At 39.2% G+C, this 24,572-nt stretch overlaps 1 protein-coding gene across 1 annotated transcript in view; it reads right to left on the bottom strand.

Moving 5' to 3' along the window:
• Positions 1 to 4,138: 4,138 nt before the first annotated feature.
• The window catches only part of LOC129087381 (solute carrier family 5 member 4), a 29,357-nt gene continuing 8,923 nt past the window's right edge, over positions 4,139 to 24,572 (bottom strand). Inside the window, exons 6-15 of the mRNA XM_054594272.1 lie at positions 22,451 to 22,556; positions 21,139 to 21,219; positions 18,790 to 19,010; positions 15,644 to 15,779; positions 13,984 to 14,091; positions 11,716 to 11,866; positions 9,263 to 9,431; positions 7,396 to 7,611; positions 4,734 to 4,836; positions 4,139 to 4,353 (exon numbers count right to left, since the gene is read on the bottom strand). Of these exons, the coding sequence (XP_054450247.1) occupies positions 4,139 to 4,353; positions 4,734 to 4,836; positions 7,396 to 7,611; positions 9,263 to 9,431; positions 11,716 to 11,866; positions 13,984 to 14,091; positions 15,644 to 15,779; positions 18,790 to 19,010; positions 21,139 to 21,219; positions 22,451 to 22,556 (1,506 nt within the window). The remainder of the gene's footprint in view (positions 4,354 to 4,733; positions 4,837 to 7,395; positions 7,612 to 9,262; positions 9,432 to 11,715; positions 11,867 to 13,983; positions 14,092 to 15,643; positions 15,780 to 18,789; positions 19,011 to 21,138; positions 21,220 to 22,450; positions 22,557 to 24,572) is intronic.

A 24,572-nucleotide genomic window follows, 5' to 3' on the forward strand; every position in this document is an offset into this window, starting at 1 on the left:
ACACAGGTTGCTGAAATTCACCTTCAGGGTTTTCAAATCAGTAGGTCTGCAGTAGGGCCTGAGAATTTGCATTTCTAACAAGTTCCCAGACCATTTTGATGCTGCTGGTCAGGGGAGCACACTTTGCAAACAACTAGTTAGAATTAATTTCCAAATAGGCTTCATTTCATTACTAAGGCAAGTAGAACTGAAAAGACCTATTTCCCAGGCCCTATTTTGAGATTTTTTTTTTAGCGATGACTCAGGACCAAAAGTCTTTTCTAAAACGAAAGGTACATAGGTATGGCAGAGGTGCATTACGATGCCCAAGCACAGAATAACCCCATTCTGCTGAACATCCGGGCCCACCCGCTGAATTCTGACCTCACCCCGCCTGGAGGCCCAAGGCCTGACACTTTGCCAGCTTGCATTTGATTTGATTTTATGTTTGGCACTTACTATGTATCATATATGAGTGGCCCTAATGACAGTCGCACAGGCCAAATTTTTGCAGATGGGGTGGAGTGAAGAAAGACAAAACGCTAACATTTATCGGGCATCTTCTCTGGGCCAGGCCCTTTAGGCAGTGGCACCTGACGTCACCTAATCCTTACAGCAGTTCCATGAAGTCTGCATGGTATTTGGAAGGAATCAAGGTTCAGAGATTTAGGGATTTACCTAAGATTAAGACCTTGGTGTTTTTGGGCTAAGGGCTAACCGTCTCTCCTCTGCCATGTAATTTCCCGTGGCAGCCTTCCAACAGGGATACGCCGTTTCTCCTTCAGTTCTGAAGACCCTGAATGGGGTGGGGTGTCGACAAGTGAGGAAACCAAAATCTATGAGCACCTACTTATTAAGATTAAGAAATATTATAAATTTATCCCATTTGAATCTGTGAGTTAAACACTTCTATCTCTTTTTTCAGATGAAAATGAAGGTTCAGGGAAGTTTGTTGCTTTGCTCAAGGTGGGCCTTCAGGAGCACAGGCGATGTCCTGGCTGGTGTGGCTCAGTGGATTGAGTGCCAGGCCGTGAACCAAAAGGTCTCTGGTTCAATTCCCAGTCAGGGCACATGCCTGGGTTGCGGGCAAGGTCCCCAGTGGGGGATGCATGAGAGACAACTGATCAATGTATCTCTTACACGTCGGTGTTTCTCTCCCTCTCTTTCTCCCTCTAATAATAAATAAATAAAATATTTTTTAAAAATACAAGACCCATCTATATGTTGCCTGTAAGAGATTAACTTCAAGTTGAAAGACACATATAGGCTCAAAGTGAAGGGATGAAAAATATATTCCAAGTAAACTGGAACCAAAAGAGAGCAGGGTAGCTATATTTGTATAAGCTAAATAGATGTTAAGTCAAAAGCTGTAACAAGAAGCAAAGAAGGTCATTATATAATAATAAAGGGGTCAATTCATTAAGAGGATATAAGATGGTAAATATATATGCACCAGACATTGGAAGACCTAAATATATTAAGTAAATACTAACAGATCTGAAGGGGTAATAGACAAAAATACAATAATAATAAAGAACTCTACACCCCACTTTCAACAATGGATAGGTCATCCAAATCAGAAATCAATTAGGATATTGGACTTGAGTAACACTTTAGACAAAATGGACTTAACAGGCATGTACAGAAACATTCTATCCAACAGCAGCAGAATGAACACTCTTAAAGCATGCATGGAACATTCTGTAGGACAGGTCATATGTTGGGTCACAAAACAAGTTTCAGCAAGTTAAAAAATATTTAAATTATACCAAGTATCTTTTCCAACCACAAAGGCATGAAACTAGAAATGAACAGGAATAAGACTGGAAAATTCACAAATATGCGGGAATCAAACCATACACCCTTGAACAACCAATGAGTGAAAGATGAAATCAAAAGGGAAATTTAAAAAAATCTTGAAACAAAACTTAGGCTGGTAAAACTTTAATTTCATGATAGAAGAGCAATAAGAGGTATCTGTCATATTCTATGGATAATACATAAGAGGAAATATTGTCTGGGAAGTTGGTTATTATTAAACAGTGAGATAAAACAAATAAAAATGGAAACACAAATGCAAACATTTATGGAATACAACAGAGCAGTGATATGCAAGTACATAGAATCTCAGTAATAACTGGAGAAACACAAATTAAAAAAATAAAATCATTTTCCAGTCATCAAATTGACAAGTATTACTTTAGATTTATAATATATCCTGTAATTAAGGATGTGATTAAATAGGAACTTTCATACAGTGATGATGAGAAGAAAAATTGGTGAATCTTTTTGGAACACACATTTTTCAATTTTATCAGAAAAGTAAACCTTCATACCTCCTGGCCCAGGATTTTATTTATAGGACTTAATCATTAAAGAAAATAAAACTATCTAATGTGCCAAAAGGTGAATATACATTTATGTCAGTCAAGTATTGTCGATAATAGCAAATAATTGAAAACAATGTGAAAGTTTCTCAGTTGAACAATGGTCAAACTACAGTAAATGATTTTGTGTAATAATGTGTGACTATTAATAAGAGGGAGGAATATCTATATGTGCAAATAGGCAAAGACCTCCAAAAGAAACTTTCTATTAAAGCCAGTCATGGAACAATACATAAAGTAAGATTGCACTATGTAGAAATATCTGTATGTTCATACAGGTAAACAAATGACTACAAAAAATTACTTTAATGTAAGTTTTAAACTAACAGTTATTCTGAAAGTTAATGGGAGTATATGGGAGAGATGGGTTGTGTTTGGAGAGTATTATATTTAACTCCAAATAGACCAAAAGCATTGCTTGCATTTTCATAACAATATCATAGGTAGGTGTTTCTTATGTAATTTATTAAAAACATTTAAATTTGTTGATTTACTTCTAAAACAGTGTTTTAAACCTATATATAATCCTACATAGAGATAGTTGTCATCTAGAATGTCAAATCAACACAGAGATAGACAGGGAAAGATTCAAGTAACAATGCCAATCAATAAATTAATGTTAATATCTAAAATTAGATTGTGGTAATGTTGCACAATTGTGACTATTCTAAAATACACTGAACTATACGCTTTCTTATTTACTATTTATTTATTTATTATTGAATTTGTTGGGGTAACATTGATTAATAAAACACGAAGGGGAAAAATAGGACCACTGTAATAGCATGAACAATAAAATATTTAAAAAAGAAAAACCCCATGCTTTCAAGCATACGACTCAATGAAACATCATCTGCACACTGCATCGTGTACTCATTGCCCAGAATAAAGTCTCTCTCCTTCCCCATTTATTCCCCTTTAACCCACTTCCACCTCCCCTTCCCCCTACCCCCTGGCTATCACCATACTGTTGCCCGTGTCTATGTGTCATATATATACATAAATATATACATACATATGTATGTACATATATTTTTTTATTAATCTTTTTACCTTATTTTACCCAGTCCCCCAAAACCCTCCTCCCTTCTAACTGCTGTCAGTTTGTTCTATGTATCTACGCTTCTGTTTCAGCTGTACATTTAGATAGATGCATTTTATGATATGCGAATTATATTTTAATAAAGTGGTTAAAAAATTAATGGCTTGATATGCTATTTTGTAGTGGGGTATGACTTTATTTAAGGCAGAAGCTAATAATTTCTAATAAGTTCATAAAAATATTCACAACAGGCATTTTCGGCTCACTTCCTTCAACTATTAAGAAATATTTCTATTTTCCAAATCCTTGAGATCAGTGAGGTAAAGATGGAGGAAAATGTCACTATTTTTTAGATGAGGCGGTTTCTAGAGGAAGCATAGTTGGGGGCGCATTCCTACTAAGTGGGAATCCCTGGAAATAACAGGAAGCAAGTTTAACATAAGGCAATCTATGTGGTAAGGTATATTAAAAAAAATAATTTAGGTTTAGATTCTCCTAGTTTACACACACATAGGGAGTGAGCTCTCTCTCTTTCTAAATGATCAATTCTTTCTCTTGTTCTTTGTTTATTGACACAAAGGAACAACGAAAGCTAAAAGTCAGATCTATAGTTACATCACTGGATAAAATTACCAACTGCTCATCTCCCTTTTGCAACACAATAAACTCTAAAGATGAAAAGTCAATAATATCCTCTGCTTAATAAATATTTTGGTGGCTCAGATAAAGTTCAAGCAAAATAGCCGTGGACAAAAACGGCCACCGTCAGGAGGATGATGGCATTGATGTTCACCACGGTCCTCCACAAGGGCTTCTCCGATGTGTCCGTGAGCTTCTGCCTCTGGGCCTCTTCCTCCTCTTTGCTCAGCTTGGGGCCTTTCCTCTGCAAACCGCAGAATGCGTCATACGCTTTCCTCAAACACCCGCTAGTTTCCTCAGGATCATCTGAGACAAAAAAAGATAAACAAATGATCACAAAACACAGGATATAAAACTTCTGTCGAGGTAGTACAGGTGACTGTAAAGAATGATTATAATTACTTCTTTGTGCTGGAGGAATATCCCGAGAAAATGCAGAGAACTTTGGTTATATAAAAATAGAAAAATTGCACAGCATAGAGTCCAATAAACAAAGTAAAACAAATGACAAACTGGGGAAAAACATTTGCATCTTATGTCACACAGGGTTTAATATTCTTAGTATTAATGAGCTTCTTGAAATAGAGAAAATCTTAGAAGCAACTCCATGTAAACATACTAGAGAGTTGAACAAACAGTTCAAAGAAAAAAGATGGTTCTCAAACCAAATGTAAACCAGATATTACCTCCATCAACATCATCATCAGCTTCTTCATGTCTTTCTTCTTGTGCATCTAAATCAATTCGTTCCTCTGTCCTGTTCCGAAGAGCCCAGCACAGGCGATACAGCTGCCCAGAGGCCATAGACAAGTGCGTTTAGTGATGAGCAAGTGTTTACAATAATACAATGATGCATTTATTGCATAGTGCAAAAAAAAAAATCAACAGTGCAGGAAAATATAGATAACAAAGAAAAGGTCTTCTACTATACTCATTCACAAAAACACTATGTTAAATTATTTCTGTTCTTAATTCTCCTGGTATTCATTAAAATATCTTAAATAATATGTTTAAAACTGCTACTTCTGGATTTATAATTCCATAAAAGTCAAAGATTTATCTAACTGATATACTCTACCTTGGTTTCACTCACTGTCCTATTATTCCTTTGTGGTTAGCTACTGCATTATTATTGCAGTTTGTCTAATGGTTACCTTTATAACTTTTAATTTCCTCCTTAAATTCCATTTTTGGATCTATCATGTTTAGGTAGTATTTAGGTACTATTATTGACTTCTGATAGGAATTTATACCTTACACATCTGTTTTCCAGACCACACCCAAACTTCTGTCAACTTTACCATTATTTTAAAGCTGTCAAGCTTAGTAGAATTTTAATTGTTTTCTGTATATATAATAAGATTTCCATGCTTAGTCTGTGTGTTGAATAAAAAATTTGAAAATAAATAGCATTTATGCTATTACATAACTTTTTTGTGCCATATATCCATGCCCCGTGATTGGACAAAATGAATAAATACCAGCCAGTTCTAGAAAATTGTTTTAAGAACATTAAAAAAAAAATTGTTTCTAGTGTCAAATGGGTTTTTAAAATTATAATCCATCATATGCTCAAAGTCATGCTTCATTTTAACTGGCCTCATGTTTGATTTATGATTTCCTTGTGCAGATCTACTTGGAATTTGTAATTGTTTTTCTTATTTGTTGTTGACATAAAAACATATACTTGACTTTATCACCAAGATTCTTAATTATAACTTCATAAATTTCTTAATCATAGCATTTCTTATACTAAATCTACTTTCTTTGTTAAAACTCTTTAATTGGGACTCCAAGTGCTTTCTAGTCTTGCCCTGTTAGGTTAGGTCCACAACATTATTCATGACTTTCTCTGAAATGACTACTTATTTTTATCAGTCTATTTGGAAAGTTCAAACCTTACAGTATATAAGTGAAATATAAACATAAATTAAATAAGTCTCTCTGCCTTTTCAGACAATTTTCTCTAATAATAATTAATAATAAATTATGGTTATTTTGATTGGCATAAGATAGTTGAACATTTATATTTATTTCTTTGAAAACTGCAACATGTTTTCTAGTGTCCTTTTTATTCAACCTCCAATATTCAGTGTACATATTTAGTTATACATTCTGGTAATGTGTTTTTGATAAAGTAATTTGAACCACTTCTGCTTCAGGTTTTCCCATATGCATATAATTCATTTGCCAAGAATATGCAATTAAGTATTAATTTAAAATTTTAAGTGGCAAGTGTAAAATAAAAGTTATACATGTTAGTAATAAATTCAAACAATATTAGTATATAAACAATATTTAAATTTAAAACACTAATATTGGCTGATCCTTTATAGCGTCCCTCCCAGAGACAATGCTTATGGAAAGTTTCTGGTGTATATGCTTTAAGATTTTTTCTATGTGTAGAATACATATAGATATTTACATGTATTTTATTTTCAAAAGTTATATAATACTATATTATTCTGCAAGTGTTTTTTTTCCACTAACCATATAATGGATATTAAAAAAAAAAACAAATAAGAGAACTGCTCAGGTTTTTGGACCGCTGCATAATAATGTGTTATTACTGTGTATTTATTCCACTAGCAATGGAAATATGGCTTGTCTCCATTTTTTTCTATTAGAGATTTTTGGCAGAGAAACTCTTTATTCCTATATTTTTCCTACATGTACAAGTATTTCTACATAATAAACTCCTAGAAATGGGATTGTTGACTTACAGGGTATGAGAATTTAAAAATTGATAAATACTGCCTAGTTGCCCTACTACAAATTATAAAACTTACACATTCACCAGCAGCTTTGGAGAGTGGGCATTTTCCAACATCCTCATCAACATTGGACATATTCACCTTAAACCTATTTGCCAATTTGAAAGGTGGAAAATATACCTTATTATATTTATTTCCTGCCCCCTGGTACCATACGCTTAAAAAAAACAAAATCCCTGCGTCAATGTTTGTGCTGCGTATGAAATTCCACTTGCCCCCGAACAGGCCCTGTGCAGGTGGCAGCTCTGCTGTGAAGTATTTTCCAGCCTCTTCGGCAACACTACTCCTTCTGATACCCTACAGCAAATGTTCAGATTTACCGCCCAAATGCATTGTGAAGTTACTGGAGGATGAAACCTATACCCTGTTTCCATATTCCTTAATTCACTGGAGCTTTGCACATATTAGGTGCAAATTATTGTTTAATTGAGTAACTGCATGATGATCCTTTAGGTTCCTTCTAGCTCTGGTGGTGCTATGATTCTGTTGCCTGGAACTTGTATGCCAGTAGAAGCTTTAGAAGGCAAAGAATTCTTATTTTACAATAAGCACGTATCTATTACTCATTACTCACATGTACGTCAGGAATGGGTTTTGTTAACAGGGAAACTCCCAGGATGACCAGTATAGAAACAAAAAAGAGGATGATGGCAAAGTACAGATAGTGCACCCCGCAGATGACCTTGGGGCAGTAACTGGCAGCCAAGCAGCTCCCTGTCCCGTAGGCAAACTCCGCGATCATACGAATGAGGCCGATCACAAGTCCAAGGATTAGGCCCCAGAAGGCTCCCTGCAAAAGAAGCAAGAACAAAATCAGGGTATTTAGAAAAGATGAGAAGCTCATTCTAGTAGGTCATAATTATCACCCTACCTGATTTCCCCACTGAGAACCAACAAATGGCTCACCTTGAACACAAGGTCACGAAAGCATGGAAAAGACGCCAATGCGTGTGTTTACCAGTGGGCTGTTGCTCTTTGTGGTCTTGCAACATCATTGCACTGTTAATTCGCCAACTCCAGGACACTACAGGCACCTTCTGCTTTTCAAATTTTGCTTTATGAGTCACTTTGCTATTAGGAAAGACCTGTGTTAAAATGTTTTCGCTAACCGAAAGAAATTCGAAGAGGATTTTCATGTTTGGGAAAAAAGGTGAGAAACGAAAATAGCTTTCAGCGTTTGTTTTTCAGGGAGCCCTTACAGAGGCGGCGGCACCGGAGCCATGAGTGCGATCCTCCACGCCCCTTGTCCGGCACCGCAGCCTGTGTCTCAACGTCAGGCCGCCTGAGCTTTGAAGCTCATCTGTGAGCCTCTGTGCTTTAGCTTGATTTGTTTTGTGCATCCATTAGCAACATGTGTCCTAATGTATCAGAAAAGCCTGAGAGAGATTATTTTTTTGGGTCTGGGAATGCTCAAAAATTTTTCCACATGAATGGTAAATACTTCTTCACTTGACACCATTTTGGCTTAGGCGAGCTTTCACAGAGACACTCTGCTTTTGGATAGCGGGGGAAACCTGTACTGTCCACTCAGACTCGTGCTTCAGTTTACCTTGACTGCTATTTTATATATAGATTTAAAAAACTTGTCACTTATTTTGTAGGATAAACAGAACTATGACTTATGTTACACAATTTGCAGAGTTGATATTACATAGTTATGATACTTCTATTAAGCTTTTGACAATTAGAAGCATTTATTTTCTCTGAGAAGTGGTGGAGGTGGAAATATACACCCCCTGTTTCCTGATTAAGATGTTATGTTTAGTGGAAACAGTATTACATAGAGATTAAGAGTATGAGCTTTGGAGGGAGGAAGATGTGTGAGTCTGAATCCCAAGATCCCACTTACTAATATTAAATAACAGGTGGAAAGCATATTGATATTAACCTCCTGCACCTGTTCCTCATCTGACTGATAATAATAAGACTAACAGCTGGAGACAAGGCATTGCATGTATGTGGTCCATAATAACAATTAATTATATATTTCATAAAAGAAATTAATGTGTTTTGAACCATTACTAGTAAGGTAGGTTTTCTTCTAAGCACTTAACATTAAAAAAAAAATCTTTTTAAATCCTTCCAGCAATCCTATTGTGATTACCTTCACGTTACAAGGAGAGTCAAATAGTTTAAGATCACAATGGTATTAAGTGGGAGAGCCAGGATTGGATCTTGGCAGTCTTATCTCAAAACTTGTGGTTCTTTGCACTGTGCAAATGTATATGTATATTTTGTAAGAAACCTAAAGGCTGCACTATGAATGTGCACTGCATATTTACACACTTTGGTGAGAACCAGGAACTGTGGCTGACCACAGTTGAAACTAAGATGGGATTTGAGTTGTATAAATTGGGTGGAAAGAATGCATTTCTCAACCAGTGAAAGAAATATTTCTTTTCTCACTGCAGCAGGAAAAAAGTTTCCCCATTTTCACTTACCTGTTCGTTGACTCTTTTACAGAAGATGGCAAGAAGGAAGACAGCAGCGATTGGGGGCCCAAGGTAGCTAGAAATTGATTCTATGTAATGAAACAGTTGTCCATTTTGAGACACTTGTACTAATGGGACCCACAAAATGCTAATGACAATCAAGAGAATGATAAATAGCCTGGGAAGAAAACAAAACGATGTAAGTATTAAACAAAAGCATTACTGGTACTTCCATTGTGCTTTAGTTCTTGAATTCATTTTTTGTGGCCATTCACTGATTTTCCAAAGACAATCGAGCTCCTTGACCTCATGCTGTGTCATGCTTAATGATTATCCATCAGTCAGATGCCAATAGTGCGATTGCTTGCCTCTAATTAGTCATAATAGCTTCAACTATGAGATTAAGAATCCACTTATAAAAACAGTTCAAATGTCAACATTTGGTTAATAATTCTCTAATGCAATTTATGTGCTATATCAATTAGAAAACATACAACACCGTTTCTAAATAATTATTTGTACGATAAAGAAAGTAGATTCTATTTTGGTTTTTTTCCCCTAACTTGAGAGAAAATGAGTCAGTTTGCACAGTTTAGAATAAAAATATTGCCTCTCCCAGATTGCTGAGTGAATTGGCCAGAAATGTTAATTTGTTCATTTTACTACTTGAATACTTTGGCAGGCAGAAAAAATTGGTTAAAATACTGATATGCAGTGAAAATCTAGTAAAGGCTCCTGGGGTCCAGGAAACATGACTGATTCAACTTCACCATCTTCTTCTTTACTGGTCATGTGAATAAACAAATAATAGTAACTTACTGGATTCTCTGTAAAAGGTCATCACTTGTCTGTGCTCACTTGAAACAGAAAAGTGGGAGTTGGGAGAATCAGGTGACAAGTATTTGGGCAGGAGGCACAAGTGTCCCATTTAAGCTTTTTTACAAAACCTGTGCCACCTTGCAATAACCTAATGTGATAAACCATGGGAAGTCCAAGGCCAGTGCCTAGAACACAGTAAATATTTAATAAATAACACCTACTATCATTATTGTCATCACCACTGGAAATAAAATTATGTGTCTCCTTTGCTCTCTTATCTTCAGATGCAGAATAAAATCCAAAGTCCTGCTATGGCTAGAATGGCCCTGCATGACCTCATCTCCCATGACCTTTCTGACCTTGTTTTCTGTCCCTTCCGCACTTGCTCCTCACGTGCCAACACTACCTCCTGTCCTCCCACACCACACATGTGACCGTGGAGGAATGCAGCACTCACTGCTCCCTGCTCTGAGCCATGGGGTTCCCGCCACGCTTTCCTCAGGGCTCTGCTCAAATGTCACCTCCTCAGAGTGGACTCCCTGAGCACCTGTCTTAAGTAGCCCCATCCTTTAATTCTGCTTTAATTTTCTTCCACTTTTTGTCATCAGGTATAGAATATATTTATTGTCGATCTTCCCCACAAGGCCATAAATTTCATGAGGCATGAAATTATTTTTCGTATGTATGTCTTTTAAAAAATATTTGTATTCTGAGAGTTAGTAGACATTTACTAAGAAAGAGGGGAAAAGAAAAACTCATTAATTGATCACTGAGACTTAGAGGGGATTCATACCCAAGATCGTATACCTATTAGTGGATACTCCAGCTTGGACCTGCTGAATTCTATCCCGACACTTTCTCTACTACAGGAACATCCATGCCTTACTGGTCTCCCTCACCTGTAGCATTTATCCAGAAGAGTCAAGTTCTGGACCAAAGGAGCCTTTGGAATTCCTCCAAGTGCTTAATTTACCAAAGCAATTGTTACTGTCTTCAACAAAGCATGATCTTTTAAATAGGTGATTAGTTTTTCTTGACACAGCATTTTAAAAAATCCTCAGCCAAGGATATGTTTATTGGTTTTAGAAAAAGAGGAAGGGGGTGGGGGGACAGAGAGAGAGAGACTGACAAATGTGAGAGAGAAACATCAATTGGTCGCCTCCCATACGTTCCTGGTCTGAGGATGGAACCCGTAACCCTTTAGTGTACGGGACAATGATCAGCCAACTGAGCTACCTGGCCAGGATGACACCCCATTTTTTAGTGAAAACAGTTGGTAAACCTCTCTGTAATATGAGGTTTTTAGGATGCCTTAATTTGAGAGGGGGTGGAAACTTTATACCTCATGAAAAACTCTGATGGAATTTCATGAAAATGTGGTTGGGAGAGGGTGTGAGGGGAGGAAAAGAGGTGATCAGAAGCATTTGAAGGTCTGAAAAAGCAACTATTTCATTTAAAAGGATGACCCCAAATTTTGCATCTGGAAAGAGATAAAGTTGGATGTAAGAGTCCTCTAATGTTCCTTTACCCATTCTAGAACTTTATGATTAGTTTCTCTGAACTTAAAGATGAAGAGGCTCTATTTCACTTCCATATTTCTACTTTTCCAGAGAAATTTTAGACAGAAACCAGGATTCTCTCACCGCCCAGCTATGAGGAGCTCTTTCTCTGATGCCTGCTTCCGGATCTTGGTGTAGAGGTCCATGGTGAAGAGGGTGCTGGCGCTGTTGAAGATGGAGGTCAGGGAGCTCATGAGAGAAGCCAGCATGACTGACAGCATCAGGCCTCGCAGTCCTGGGGCCAGAAGAGGATGCAATCACTAGTTCGGAATTGGACGACCTGATCTGTGGCTACCTTGCCAAACCAGGGAGTCGTTCAAAGGTAAAAGTGTCGCCCACAACATTTACTAACTGATGTGCCTATCAGTACATGCCGTCATGTAGCACATTCTGCATATTTGCTGGTGATTTGATAATAATCCAGTACAGAATTTTAGTTCTACATATACATTTAGAGATCATTTGCTGCACCTAAATTTGGACCTTTTTTCCTGGAGGAACTGTTGGCTTCCTGGAGACTTAGGAAACTGAAGAGGAAAAAGCCTAGCAGGTTCTGTTGAAGAAGTCTTTGGTGGGACAAGAAAAGAGTTTTGAGATATTATGGCAACTTCATCCTTTAGTTTCCTCTGCCTATGAGATAATGCCACTAAACATCCTAGGTCAAAGTGTGGAATAGGTGGGCGGGTGATGTCACTCGTGGATTGTGCTCCCTTCCTCCTGACAATGCTCCTGTGAATCAGGGAGTAGAAAGGTCACAGAAGGGTTAGCTATCCTTTAATGGGCCTAAGGTTCAAAGTCACTAGGTCATTCCTGAACCCCATGACCTGCTCTCTTTCTGATCACAGCAGATCACCTTCTACATCCTAGTGATTTACTTATTTCATGTGTGTGGCTTACTTTCTATTTCACGGAACTAGAATGTGCGTTCTAAGGGATGGAGGACTTTGTGCCTGCTTCACTGATGTTTTGTAAGCACCAGAGCAGTTTTTGGCCCATAGCAGGCACTCAATAAATAGTTTTAAGTTAAATAAATTGAGGTCTCTTATTTGTGTATCACTGGTCACAGAAAGCAAGGATAAATAGTCAACCTCTAGTTCTCTGAATTTATAAGCTTATGCAACTCTTTTAAATTTTTGAATTACAATTTATAGTCAATATTATTTTGTATTAGTTTCAGGCGTATAGCACAGTGGTCAGACAATCATATACTTTACAAAGTGCTTCCCCCAATATTTCCAGTACCCACCTGGCACCATTCACAGTTATTTCAATATCACTGACTGTGTTCCCTCTGCTCCACTTTACTTCCCTCTGACTATTTCATAAGCACCAATTTGCACTTCTTAATCCTTTCACCTTTTTTCACCCAGTCCCTCAACCCCCACTCCCTCTGGCAACTATCAGTCTATTCCCTGTACCTATGAGCCATTTATGTTTTGTTTGGTTGTTTATTTGGGGCTATGAAACTCTTTATTGACAAACCCATCATTTAAACGATCTTGATTGCCTTGGAAGAGAATCTTGAATCTCAAGGAGTGAGGATTCTCCCAGTAGGAATTACGTCTGGTTCATCTCTGTAATCCCCAGACCCAGCACGGGACTGGTGGGCTATGGGAAGTGCTCAAGAAATGTCTGGTGAAGACAACTGAATTAATGGAAGTGAGAATTATTAAGGATTATGCCGTAACCCTTCCTTCTGGCCCATTTACAGACCAGGCCTCTGAGGCAGTCCCAGCATGAACATTTCTTTTTTTCCAGCTTTATTGGAGTATGATCAGCAAATAACAATGGTATGTATTTAAGGTGTATGACGTGATGTTTTTATATAAACAATGAGAAGTGATTACCACAATCAAGCTAATGAACATATTCATCCCCTCACACAGTTCCTGTTGTTTTGTTGTGAGAGCACTTGAGATGTATTCTCTTAGCAAATTTCAAGTCTACAGTACATTATTATTAACTATAGCCTCTACACTGTACAATAAGTCTCCAGAACTTATCCATATTATACCTGAAAGTTTGTACCCTGTGACCAGCATCTTCCTATTTCCCCAGTCCCCCAGTCCCTGGCAACCATCATTCCACTTCTCTGTTTCTTTAGATTCCACATATAAATGATATCAAGCAGTATTTGTCTTTCTGCATCTGGTTTATTTCACATGCATAATGTCCTCTAGGCTTTCTTATGTTGTTGTGAATGGCAGGATTTCCTTCTTTTTTAAGGGTAAAGAAAGTTCCATGGTCTATACTCTATCTACCTATCATCCATCTAGCTATCTAATCTATCATCATCATCATCTCTCATCACACTTTCTTTATCCACTTATCTGAGCACGAACGTTTTCTTACCGTCAGGCATTAGTTCCATCACCAGCATTGGGTAGGCATAGTTACTGCAGCCAACCTCAATGCCACAGTGTTTCACACACTCAGAAGGTACAACACAGGCCACCTTGTCTGAAAGAATTCAGATAAATGGATTCAGTGAGTGGGGCCCCAACAGACAAGCTCTACAACCATTTGATGATACATAGAGACAAGTTGTAATATCATGGGTTAGAGGAATGACTTTTGCCTGGAAATTGGAGGTTCAACTTCGAACTTCATACAATCAGTCTGGTTCCTCTTTGCCCAGAATACACTTTCTAAGTGTCTCACAGCTGTAGCTCCTCTCTGATCTACGGGGCAAGGCTCTGCCTTGGGATATGGCTCAGCTAGACAACATTAGAGCCAGCGGAGGGAGCTGATTCCATCCTCCAGAAAAGGTGTGAGAGCGTAAATGCTCCCGGGAGCACAGAGCTCCGGAGATAAAACTCCACCACCACAACCGCCACCACTCAGGAAGTTAGTCCTGTGTCCAATCATTTAACCCAATGTCTTTCTCCCACATCAGAGAAGAGATGTCACTTATAATGTTGTTGGGGTGACTGTCCCATGTGGGATGATGTCTCATTGATGTGGCAGTTGCACAATTCCTTGGGGATATTTTTGCTAAAACCACATTATGAAAACAAATAGCAAAAATTGATATAAAAAATCACCCAGAATACTAACACCTTAGCACATTAGCTTCTTTTAGTTTTTTTTACTCCTTTCTAATCCTTTTCCCCAGAGAATATCTTTTTTGCATAAGTATAGTAATTGTTGAGATAATATTTTATAATCTGCTTTTTACATCTAACATAATAACTTCAGCATTTCCCCAAGTTTTGATACAGTGTACTATTAATATATTTGGCCACTGCCTACTTGTTGGACATCTGTACATTCTTTATTGTCAGAGACAACACTACAATGTTGCAATAAGAAGGGGTGTCAGTCACTTGATGTTCATCTTAACAAGTTTTCAGCTCAATAAATGGATGCCTAGTTGAGAAAACGGAATTGAATTCAGTGTTATCTGATGGATTGTCCCCCCAAAAGCAGAGGTCTCGATTAGCCTAGAAACATTCAGAAATATTTCCTTCACTCTTCATAATAAAGATTTTTAAGGAAGATTTTTAACATGAGTAGTTACTCTCATCTGACTCGGAAATCGAAGTACCTCAAACAACCTGATTCCAACGCAGTACAGGTGGGTACAGTTCTCCAGTCATCTCAGAGGGACCAACAAGTGACAGTGCACTGCCAAGACCGCCTCAGGTCCCTGGACTGGACCACCACAGCTCCCCTAACTCATAGTTCCTGTTCTACCTCCTCCTCCTCCCGCATTATCCTCTGGACTTTCTGAAGCCCAAGGCACTCATGAAAACAGACAAAACAGACTCAAGTGCCCACAGAAAGACAGGCATGTAGGCTAAAAAGGATAAAAGAACAGGATGTCAAATATGGAATTTTCTTTTTTCTTTTTCGCATCTGGCCCTCTACACAATCTGTAATTTTCACTTGGAATTTTGTTTTTACTTCCATACATAATGTGTTTTCTAGTTATGAAGGTTTTAATACATCTTAAAATCACTGTTTGTAATTCAAGCATAAAAAAATGAAATTGTATGGATGCAGGACTTGCCTGTGTACAGGATGCGGCTGATCATTCCTGGCATCACCATGAGGAACATGGGCAGCAGCTTCAGGTACCCACACATGATGCAGGCGGCCTTCACGTGGGACATGTCCTTGCCAGAGAGGCAGCGCTGCACGATGACCTGCCAGGGAAACACCGCCTCGTCATGCAACAGCCAGAGCATGAGTTCAAAGAAAGGGAGCGCCTCTTTTCAGGAATCAATGTTACAGTAAGAAATGGGATGATGACTAGCGAATAATGAGCTTTGGAGTAAGAGCTGGGCTTGAATCCCTGCTCTCTCACATGACTATTTGACTTCTCTTTTCTCATCTCTAAATAAGGTTACCTCTTGTAGGGCCTCCTGAATATTTGGTATGGTGTGTATAAAAGACTCTTGGCACATAGAATTCTGTACATATTATTACTATTAAAATATGTTTATAGCTTCCGGGCTGCATTGCAACAATGGCTGTATGCTCCTCCAGGTACAAAGCTGTCAGCGCTAATCCTTGCAACAAGTTGTGTAAGTTATGCCTTTACTATGTTAGGCACTAAATAAGCTACATACTCATCACTGTCCCTCTACTGTTAAGGAGCAGCTGTCCTTTTGGGAAATCAAGGTCATTGCCATAGAAACATCAGTCAGGCGTCCATCAGAATAAAATTCAGAAACATTCATCAGACAAAGTATCCTGAGGCCCTCATTGAGTTATGAATCAAATACAATGGTCCTGGGAAAATCAATTTATATAATTTCATAATTTGTACAATCTCTTGGCTAAGAATTTTCTAGCAAATTGGACTTCCTACCCCTAACCATAATACCTTCTTGATATTTTTCTTCTCAAGAAATATTAGAAAGTTGGGATGTCTTTTTCTGCTTAATTCTCTTTGGAGAGACACCTCTATTAGGGATAGCAGCAGTGTCATTTAGTGCTGGGGGAGCAGGTGATATTTGTAGATAGAGAGCTGGAGGCAGGCAGTCGGAGGGACGACACACATTAGAGGCGCAGAGGGTGCCTTGTGAGCAGACAAGCAGGGTCAGGCATCAGAACTTAGGGGAACGTGAGACCGCTTGCAGAAGGAAACTCAGGTGGTCAGAGGCGACGTATAAACAATAAAGATGGTTCTACAAGTCAATGTTGAAAGTATGCATTCTTTGGTAAATATGTTAAGAAAATCAGTGTATTATAAAAAAGATAAAGAAAACCAATCCCACACTAATAGCACATGACCATTGATCCAACATGGGTTATCATTGTGAAATAACAAGTTTGAGCTCCCAGAAACTATTTAAGATGAAGAAAACTAAGAACAAACAAACAAACACACACCTCAACTGCTGTAAAAAGGAACAGTCAGAAAGCAAAAAAATAAAGTCCTGGAAGTTATAAATAGAAACGCAGAAAAACTTGAGGATAAAGTTGAAGAAGTCTCCTAAAAAGTAGAGCAAAAGACCAAGCGTTGGAAGATGGGGAGAAGAGATTAGAGAATCAACTGAGAAAGACCAACACCCAAAATTCCAAGGTCCCCAAAAAAGAAAAAAAAGTAGAAAAAAACCAAAGAAATACTCCTCCCAAATTATCCGAGATATCAATTACCAGATTAATCAGGCTCACAATGGCTCATCACAATGGCCAAAAAGGAAAATAATAGCTCTATATACAATAGTACATTGTGGTGACATTTCTGAATGCTGAGGACAAAGGAAAAACAAGTCACATCCAAAGGTTCACAAATAACTTCAGGCTTCTCAGTGGTACTGGTGGAAAGTTATTTCCAACCTATATATGTGTATGTAGCCTGAGGATCAATTTAGGGAAAGTTGGAGTGAAGACATTCTCAAACATGCAAATTCATAATCAACTTGTCTCCTATCTTTCTCAGGAACTTACTTGAGAATTAATTGCTCTGAAAGAAGGAGTAAACCAAGAAAGATGATGAGATGGAGGACCGAAAACAGGAGCTATCGTCCAAGAATGAGGCAAAGGGAATTCCAAATGTGGTAACCAAGGGAGTCCTGGATTAGGGTGGGCACCAAGCATACAGAGCAACCTCAGTCTGTGAGAGGCCAAAGCTCTGGGAGAAAATGAGGAAAAGAGTTGGTAGAATACTTGATGTATTTGTGAGTATTGATAGGTGATTTAGGCAATTTGCTGAGGGTTTGTCGTTTGAGTAATAATTGCTAAGAAAATTTAAAACAAAAAAGAATTATTTATTAGAAAACACTATTTAGTTAGAGATTAAAAAAAGCTAAAGCACCCTGGTTTGTGTGGCTCAGTGGATTGAGTGCCGGCCTGCGAAACAAAGGGTCTCTGGTTCCATTCCCAGTCAGGGCGCATGCCTGGGTTGCAGGCCAGGTCCCCAGTAGGGGGTGCATGAGAGGCAACCACACATTGATGTTTCCCTCTCTCCCTTCCTTCCCCTTTGTCTAAAATAAATAAATAAGTAAATAAAATATTTTTTAAAAAGCTAAAGAAAAATCAATCAGAGACTATCATGTGGCTTGGCTGTGAATTATATTTATGTACTTACAAAAATGGTAACTCACACTCAAAGGCTAGCTCACTGAAATTGTGAATCAGGTTTATTGGGAGGGTGGGAGGACAGGAGGTATGCTAAGGTGAGACTGAGGATGGAAAGCTGAAAGAGCTAAATCCTCAGCTGTCATTATGGGAAGCCAATAGAAAAATCCTAAAACTGGAAAACTGAGAGGTAGCACTATAAGCATTTATTTGAATAAACTGGGGATCAAGTTCACAAGCAAATTCTGATTTAGTGGGTCTGGATAGCATCTGAGGGTGTTTATTTCTAATGAGCTCCAAGGTGTCATTCATGCCAGTGGTTTACAGACCACACGCTGAGTCCCAGGATTTAGGGACTAGAAATACATACCGAAACAAATAACCAAGGGAGCCAACAGTGTTTACCTTTGAGGGACACGAAATAGGGCAGAGAGAGGGACGCCAGACAGCTATTTTGCACAATGAGCCTTGTAGAAGTGTCTGACTTTTAAAATGGTGTGTGTGTGCATGTGTGTGTGTATACAAAATAGAAACCATATGATCTGGAAGAAAAAGAACAGCAAAAACATATTCACACCACACACACACACACACACACACACACACACACACACACACTCACTTCACCTGATCTGTGCACCAGTACCACACAGCTACGATGGTCATTCCAAATATCATTCCTGGCCACGGAATGTCCCCGGTGACTGCATCTCGGAAAATATGGAAGGAGTCCTCCCGAGGAGTGTAGCAGTTGGGGCTAATTGTCAGGTTGTCCCCTTCGACTATGGATGGGATGGCACTCATATACTTCTCTGTAAAGCTCTCGTAACCTCCAACTTCGGCAAATGCTGAAAAAGCATTGGATAACATGAAATGTTTCGTAGAAATGTAAGACTCCCAGTTTCCCTAATCTATTACTGGGGAGGTACTCGAGCACCTTCCGTCAGCCTGGTCATAGTCCCAGTGTCCTTCCCTCGGGGTCTGCAGTTTTCTGGTACCTCCACGCGCAGCGCCTATGCTATCAGATTTACTTTCACAAAGTGCATAAAGCAAATCACCCTTTCATTTTTCTTGTTACGGTGCTTTTGAAAAATTTGATTGAGTAGCTAACCTTATCGTAAGAATAAAACTGCAACCCAGCTGACTGATGCTGATGTCACATAACCAGCAGAATAGCAACAAATCCGAAGGTGAACTAACAGGGTGAGCCTAACAAAACCAACCATCAGAAAGGCCCAGCTTCTCTGAAAGGGCTGGGAAGCAGGGCCCCTTTATGACACAGCCTGGCTGTCTGACCTTAGGCACAGTCAGACTTTCTGGACTAACACTATATTCTACCTATGTTTCAATAAGAAACTGGAAAGATAGGGTGCATAGATTGGAGGCAGCAGATTATGTGGGTGAAGGGAAGTGATGAGACTCCATCACTGGGAGGTCTGGAAAGGCTACATAGGTGCAGGAAAGAACCACAATGGATAGAAACCCTAGAAAGATGAGCCCAGGCATCTGGGGACACTTTGTATAGGTTCAAATGATGCACAATTCATTGGAGAATCATATAGCTTTTGGGTTAAGGTTGACGTTAATTTATTTCTTCATTATTTATTTAATTGAGCACCAATGTTTGTATGTGCCAAACATGGGACTGGGAGTACCTACAAAATGAATGTGCAAGGCAGGAACTCAACCAAGAGGAGGATACAGGCAACACAAGGAAATTGTTCTGATAAAGGGAATGCGGTTTGTCACAAAAACACATGAGGGGCCCTAGGATGCGAGAGACTCCCCCATTCTCATCCTAAGGATGAAAGGAGTGAAGCTTAGAGAGGCTGCTGTCAGGCACTGCATCTCTGAGGCCAGAAACCAAAGAACTATGCACAAGTACAGCATGGAAGCTCTGGCTAACTAAACAGGAAGTGCATAAGGAATTGGTACTGGCGGCTGCTTGTGGAGCAGCACGGGGCAGCAGAACTTTCTGCAATGATCTACTCTATGTCTGTGCTGTTCAAAATGGGAACCACCAGCCTTATGTTAAACACTTGCAATATGGCTGGGCAAATGGAAAACTAGATTTTTAATGAATTTAAATATAAGTAGCCGTATGTGACTAATGGCATCCATGTTATGTTGACATCACCAAGTATCACTGTGAATTTGTTGGCTTTGCAGTTGTATCAGCTTTTGCTTCATGTATTTTCAAGCTCTGTGATTTGGTGTGTACATATTCAAATTGTACATATGGCAGCTTGAGTGGATGGAACACGGTGGCTGCAGGACAGGAGAGGGATAAAGGGACATTTTATCCCGTATCTTTTTCACTGTGTGCATGTATTTCCTATGCAAAAATAAACAAATGCCATAATAAAAGAAGACAAAACCCAGCAAGCTGTAAATTAGATTCATCAGTGGTGCTTGCTGGTACGTCTTGCTCAAGAGAATAAACTGATGATGCTCAATAAGTGGGAATCATAAAAGAAAATCCAACTTTTGTTTATAGACTCTAACAATAGAGTGAACAATGTACTTTAAAAATTTCCATCCAAAACAAAATAGACATAATGAAGTTCATATTCAGTGATCTTGATTTTTTCTAATATTTAATGTTTTGTTTTATGAAGATTTCATGTAAATGAAGGATTAGGCATTGAATTCAAAGCACAAATATTTTTGTAAAATTATCAATTCAGCGATGCTAATTTTGCCCATTCTGAAGACAAAGATACTAAAATTAAACAAGATAATTTACCTGAACAATATTTTTTAAAGGAAGCTCTGTACTTCTCCCTCATCTCTTCATGCTGAGATAGTACAGCAAGAAAGGAGTTAGGCATTCATTTCAATGATGTGAATAATATACATGATTAGGAACTATGACCAGACAGAACTGGGAGGCAGCAGTAAAGAGCAGACAGGCTGAGCAGGCACAAGTTCCAAGGTTTCCAGCCCCAGGGCTCTGGGTGCACTATCGGCACTTACCAAACCCCATGAGAATAAAAGAACCTATCAGCATGATGATGGTCTGGAGGGTGTCTGTGTAAATAACCGAGGCCAAGCCCCCTGAGGAGAGAAGACAAGAACCAAGACATTTTAGTTGTGGGCCCTCACGGCTTGCCCTCACCCCCAGGGCCTCTTCCACCGGGACCCTGGCAATGACTCAGCAGAGAACTTATGGGAAGCTCCTAGCCAGGCCACAAGCACTTCTTGGCATCATTATCTCCTTAGAAGTCATGTCTCTTCCTGATCCTTCTGTCTTCCTTGCCTTGACTCAAAGGTTTTGTGACTTAGAGTGGAGTTCTACTTTCATGTGAGTTTTTGAATATTAAGTAGGGGGAACAGCAATGTTTAAATATCATGAAAATTTCCCATAACAATCCTGCAATTTGCTCTACTTAGCACAGCATATACCTGCTCTCAAAAAATCAGGTGAAGCCATTGTTATTTTAGTGCTGGAACATGTCATAGTTTCCTTAGCTGAATACAAACTATTATTGTTGACTTGTGTTTTCCTGCAATGTTGTTCAACCATTAATACCACCACCAACTTGTCTTTCAACTTGAGAGTCACTAGAGTCAGTCTACAAGATATTTCCTCTGTGAGAGAGTCATGAAAAAACAAGATTGATCTTGAAAACAGGAGATTCATGCCCTGAATAGCCTGAACATGCTCAATACATGAAAATGTATCCATAACTGTCTTGACTGTTCAAGCTTTTTTTTTTTTTCGTTATTTTTTCCAACTGAGCTGAGATGGTTTAATTTTCGTAAGTTATATGTTTGAGACACTACACCAACGTATCTGGTTCATGAAAACCTGTTTGGACTGTTGCCACATACTTTCTCTGCACAACCAACCCGCTGATCCAGTCCTCCTTTTCCGATTGTGCCATTCAGAGCCCACCACTGTGCTCAGGTATCCTGTATTCATGTGGGCCCTGCCTTGGATTTGCCAGTCTCATGTCTGAGATGCTATCTCATCTTGACGTCCCATGGGTATCATACACTGGATTCCAAATGCCAGTCTGGGTACTGAACACATAGGTGAGCCAAAGTAGTGTTTCCCTGCCCCACCTACCACATCATTATCTTTGGTCAAAGTGTTCATGCCTAATATGGATTCTGTTTCCTTGGCTCTAGGTGTGTTTCTAGGCTCTGCCTCGATTCTCAGAGTCTGAATAAAGGCATATCCTTACTTTGGCATTGACAAGGCTACCACTGAGGTTGCTAATTACAGGTTGCATTGGTATGAGCAGAGGATAGCATGTCTGCGCTAATCATGCAGTGGACTCACCAGTGATCGTGTAGATAGCGGTGATAGCCAAGAGGATGAAGATCGCCAGGTACAGGTCCAGTCCCAGGGCCAGCTTGATGAATATGGCTCCAGAAAAGATGTCTGACTACAACGGGAACAGTCAGGATGGAAAAGACACATGCGCTGCATCACTTAGCTCTTCACAGATGGCTTCCCACCAACATGTACTGTAGCTACACGTCTCCTCCGCAGCCCAGTTAGGAGCTCCTTGGAAGCCAGACCTCATCCTCAGAGGACCAGTGTGGGACTGGCCATAGAGAGGGATGGTGAGCGAGTGAATTGAAAGTGAGAAGCGCCTACACTACAGCCTGCGCAGACTACTCTTTCATGGTTGTCAGTAGAGAAACAATGATGAGAACCCAAGTAGTGGATGGAGGAGTCACAGCGCAGACAATGGTCATTGTTAGGAGGATACTTGAGCATGATCAGGGTAGTAGAAAGGAGGAGATAAAACATGAGGACAAGAGGAGGGGGAAGTAATTATGAAGCAAATAACTGGAGATACTGAGAAGAGGTGGGATCATGCATAGGCACAGGTTGAGGGGTTGGCCTTTGACTACTCGTTTTTGGAAGAAAAGAATGAAACAAATGTAGATTATTTAAATGCAGCCAGGGGGATTTGCTGTTCATGCCTAACTTTTCTAGATAAAACGAGAAATGAGGTTTTCTGATAAAAAGCAAAGGTCCAGGAGCTAAAAAAGTTGTGGAGAGTTTGAAACAGTCATTGAGAGACCAGGGGGAAAATACCATAAAAACCCACTAATGAAAGAATTATTGGTCAAAGTTTAGGGATCAGAGGGAGTTCTGCAGGAAGACTCTATGCTGCAAGATTGTGTCCACCCAGTTTTGCCTGGACCTCTGTTTCCCTAATTCCCCCCCCCCCCCCCCCCCACACAGCTTGTGCTGGTCTCACTTGGATCTGTCCCTTCACCTCCGACCTCCACAGGCATCATATCAAAACACCAAAACCAAACCAAACCAAAACAAAATCCTGAGAAATAGCATACAAGCAGGTTAGTTAGAAACACAGAAGCAATATCCCCGGGTGCAGGCACAGAGTAAGCAGGAGACTGCGTTTACCAGGGTTGGAGTTTTGCTAGGGGATTTCAACGGAAGGAGAGAGCGGCAGAGAGAGCGAGGCTGTGTGCCCATGGACCGTGGAGTCTAAGGGGCAGGAAAGCTCAGGTGAGGCGAGGGAGAAGGATAAGGTGGCGAGACTCAGAATCAGAAGAATTGGAGGCGGGTTTCTTTGCAGAACTTGGGTTTGGAAGAGATGTCACAGGACATGGTAGATTTTTCCTCCCTAACATTTGAGATAAAATCTGTCCTTTTATCATCTCAGCAGGCATTCTTTTTGGTGAAAAGCCTCTCAGCCTAGAACCTGACTCTGTGTGAACCTAACAGATTCTCGCAACTTGTTATCACTGGGTTTTCAAAGGATGTAATAACTGTGTAAATCAAAGGAAGATTGTGTTTTTTACAAAATTGGGTATTTACTAAAAAGTTATTTAGCTTGTCAGGAACGATACCACTTACGGCGATGTCGCTCATTGCATTTGAGTTGCCGCGAAGCACCCCCGCATCTGTCTGCATTTACAGCTCTCACATTTGCACGATCTATATACGGTGGGGGTGGCGGGGTGTGGGCGGTGGAGTGGGGACTCGTGTATTCATGCCTAGTCACTTACATATTAAGACATATTATCTTATCGTGAATCCCTTGACTTTAGTTTCTTTATAGAGTACAATTAAGGCATCAAATTGATGGTTTTGAAATTATATGTGAAGAGCTTATACTACCAATGATTTGATTTTTTTATTGTGGTCATATATATAACATCAAAGTTGCCATTTTAGCCATTTTATCATGTGCAATTCCATGGGATTAATTACATTTTCAACGATTACAAAATATTTCTCATAAAAAGAAGCATTTTATGATTCAGGTTTTTCTTTTGCTGTTAAAGGTCGTTGGGACAATGGTCCATATCCGAACAAGGTTTCTAGGTTATGTATTAATTTGTATCAAAGTTAATTTCCTGGGTTTTAAAATTTGCAGTGTGGTTTTCTAAAAGAATATCCATATCTTTAAAGCACACAG

Source organism: Pteronotus mesoamericanus, unplaced genomic scaffold (genome assembly GCF_021234165.1).
Source record: "Pteronotus mesoamericanus isolate MK-2021 breed Mesoamerican mustached bat unplaced genomic scaffold, CSHL_Meso_final scaffold_507, whole genome shotgun sequence".
In the NCBI taxonomy this organism is placed as follows: Eukaryota; Metazoa; Chordata; class Mammalia; order Chiroptera; family Mormoopidae; genus Pteronotus; species Pteronotus mesoamericanus.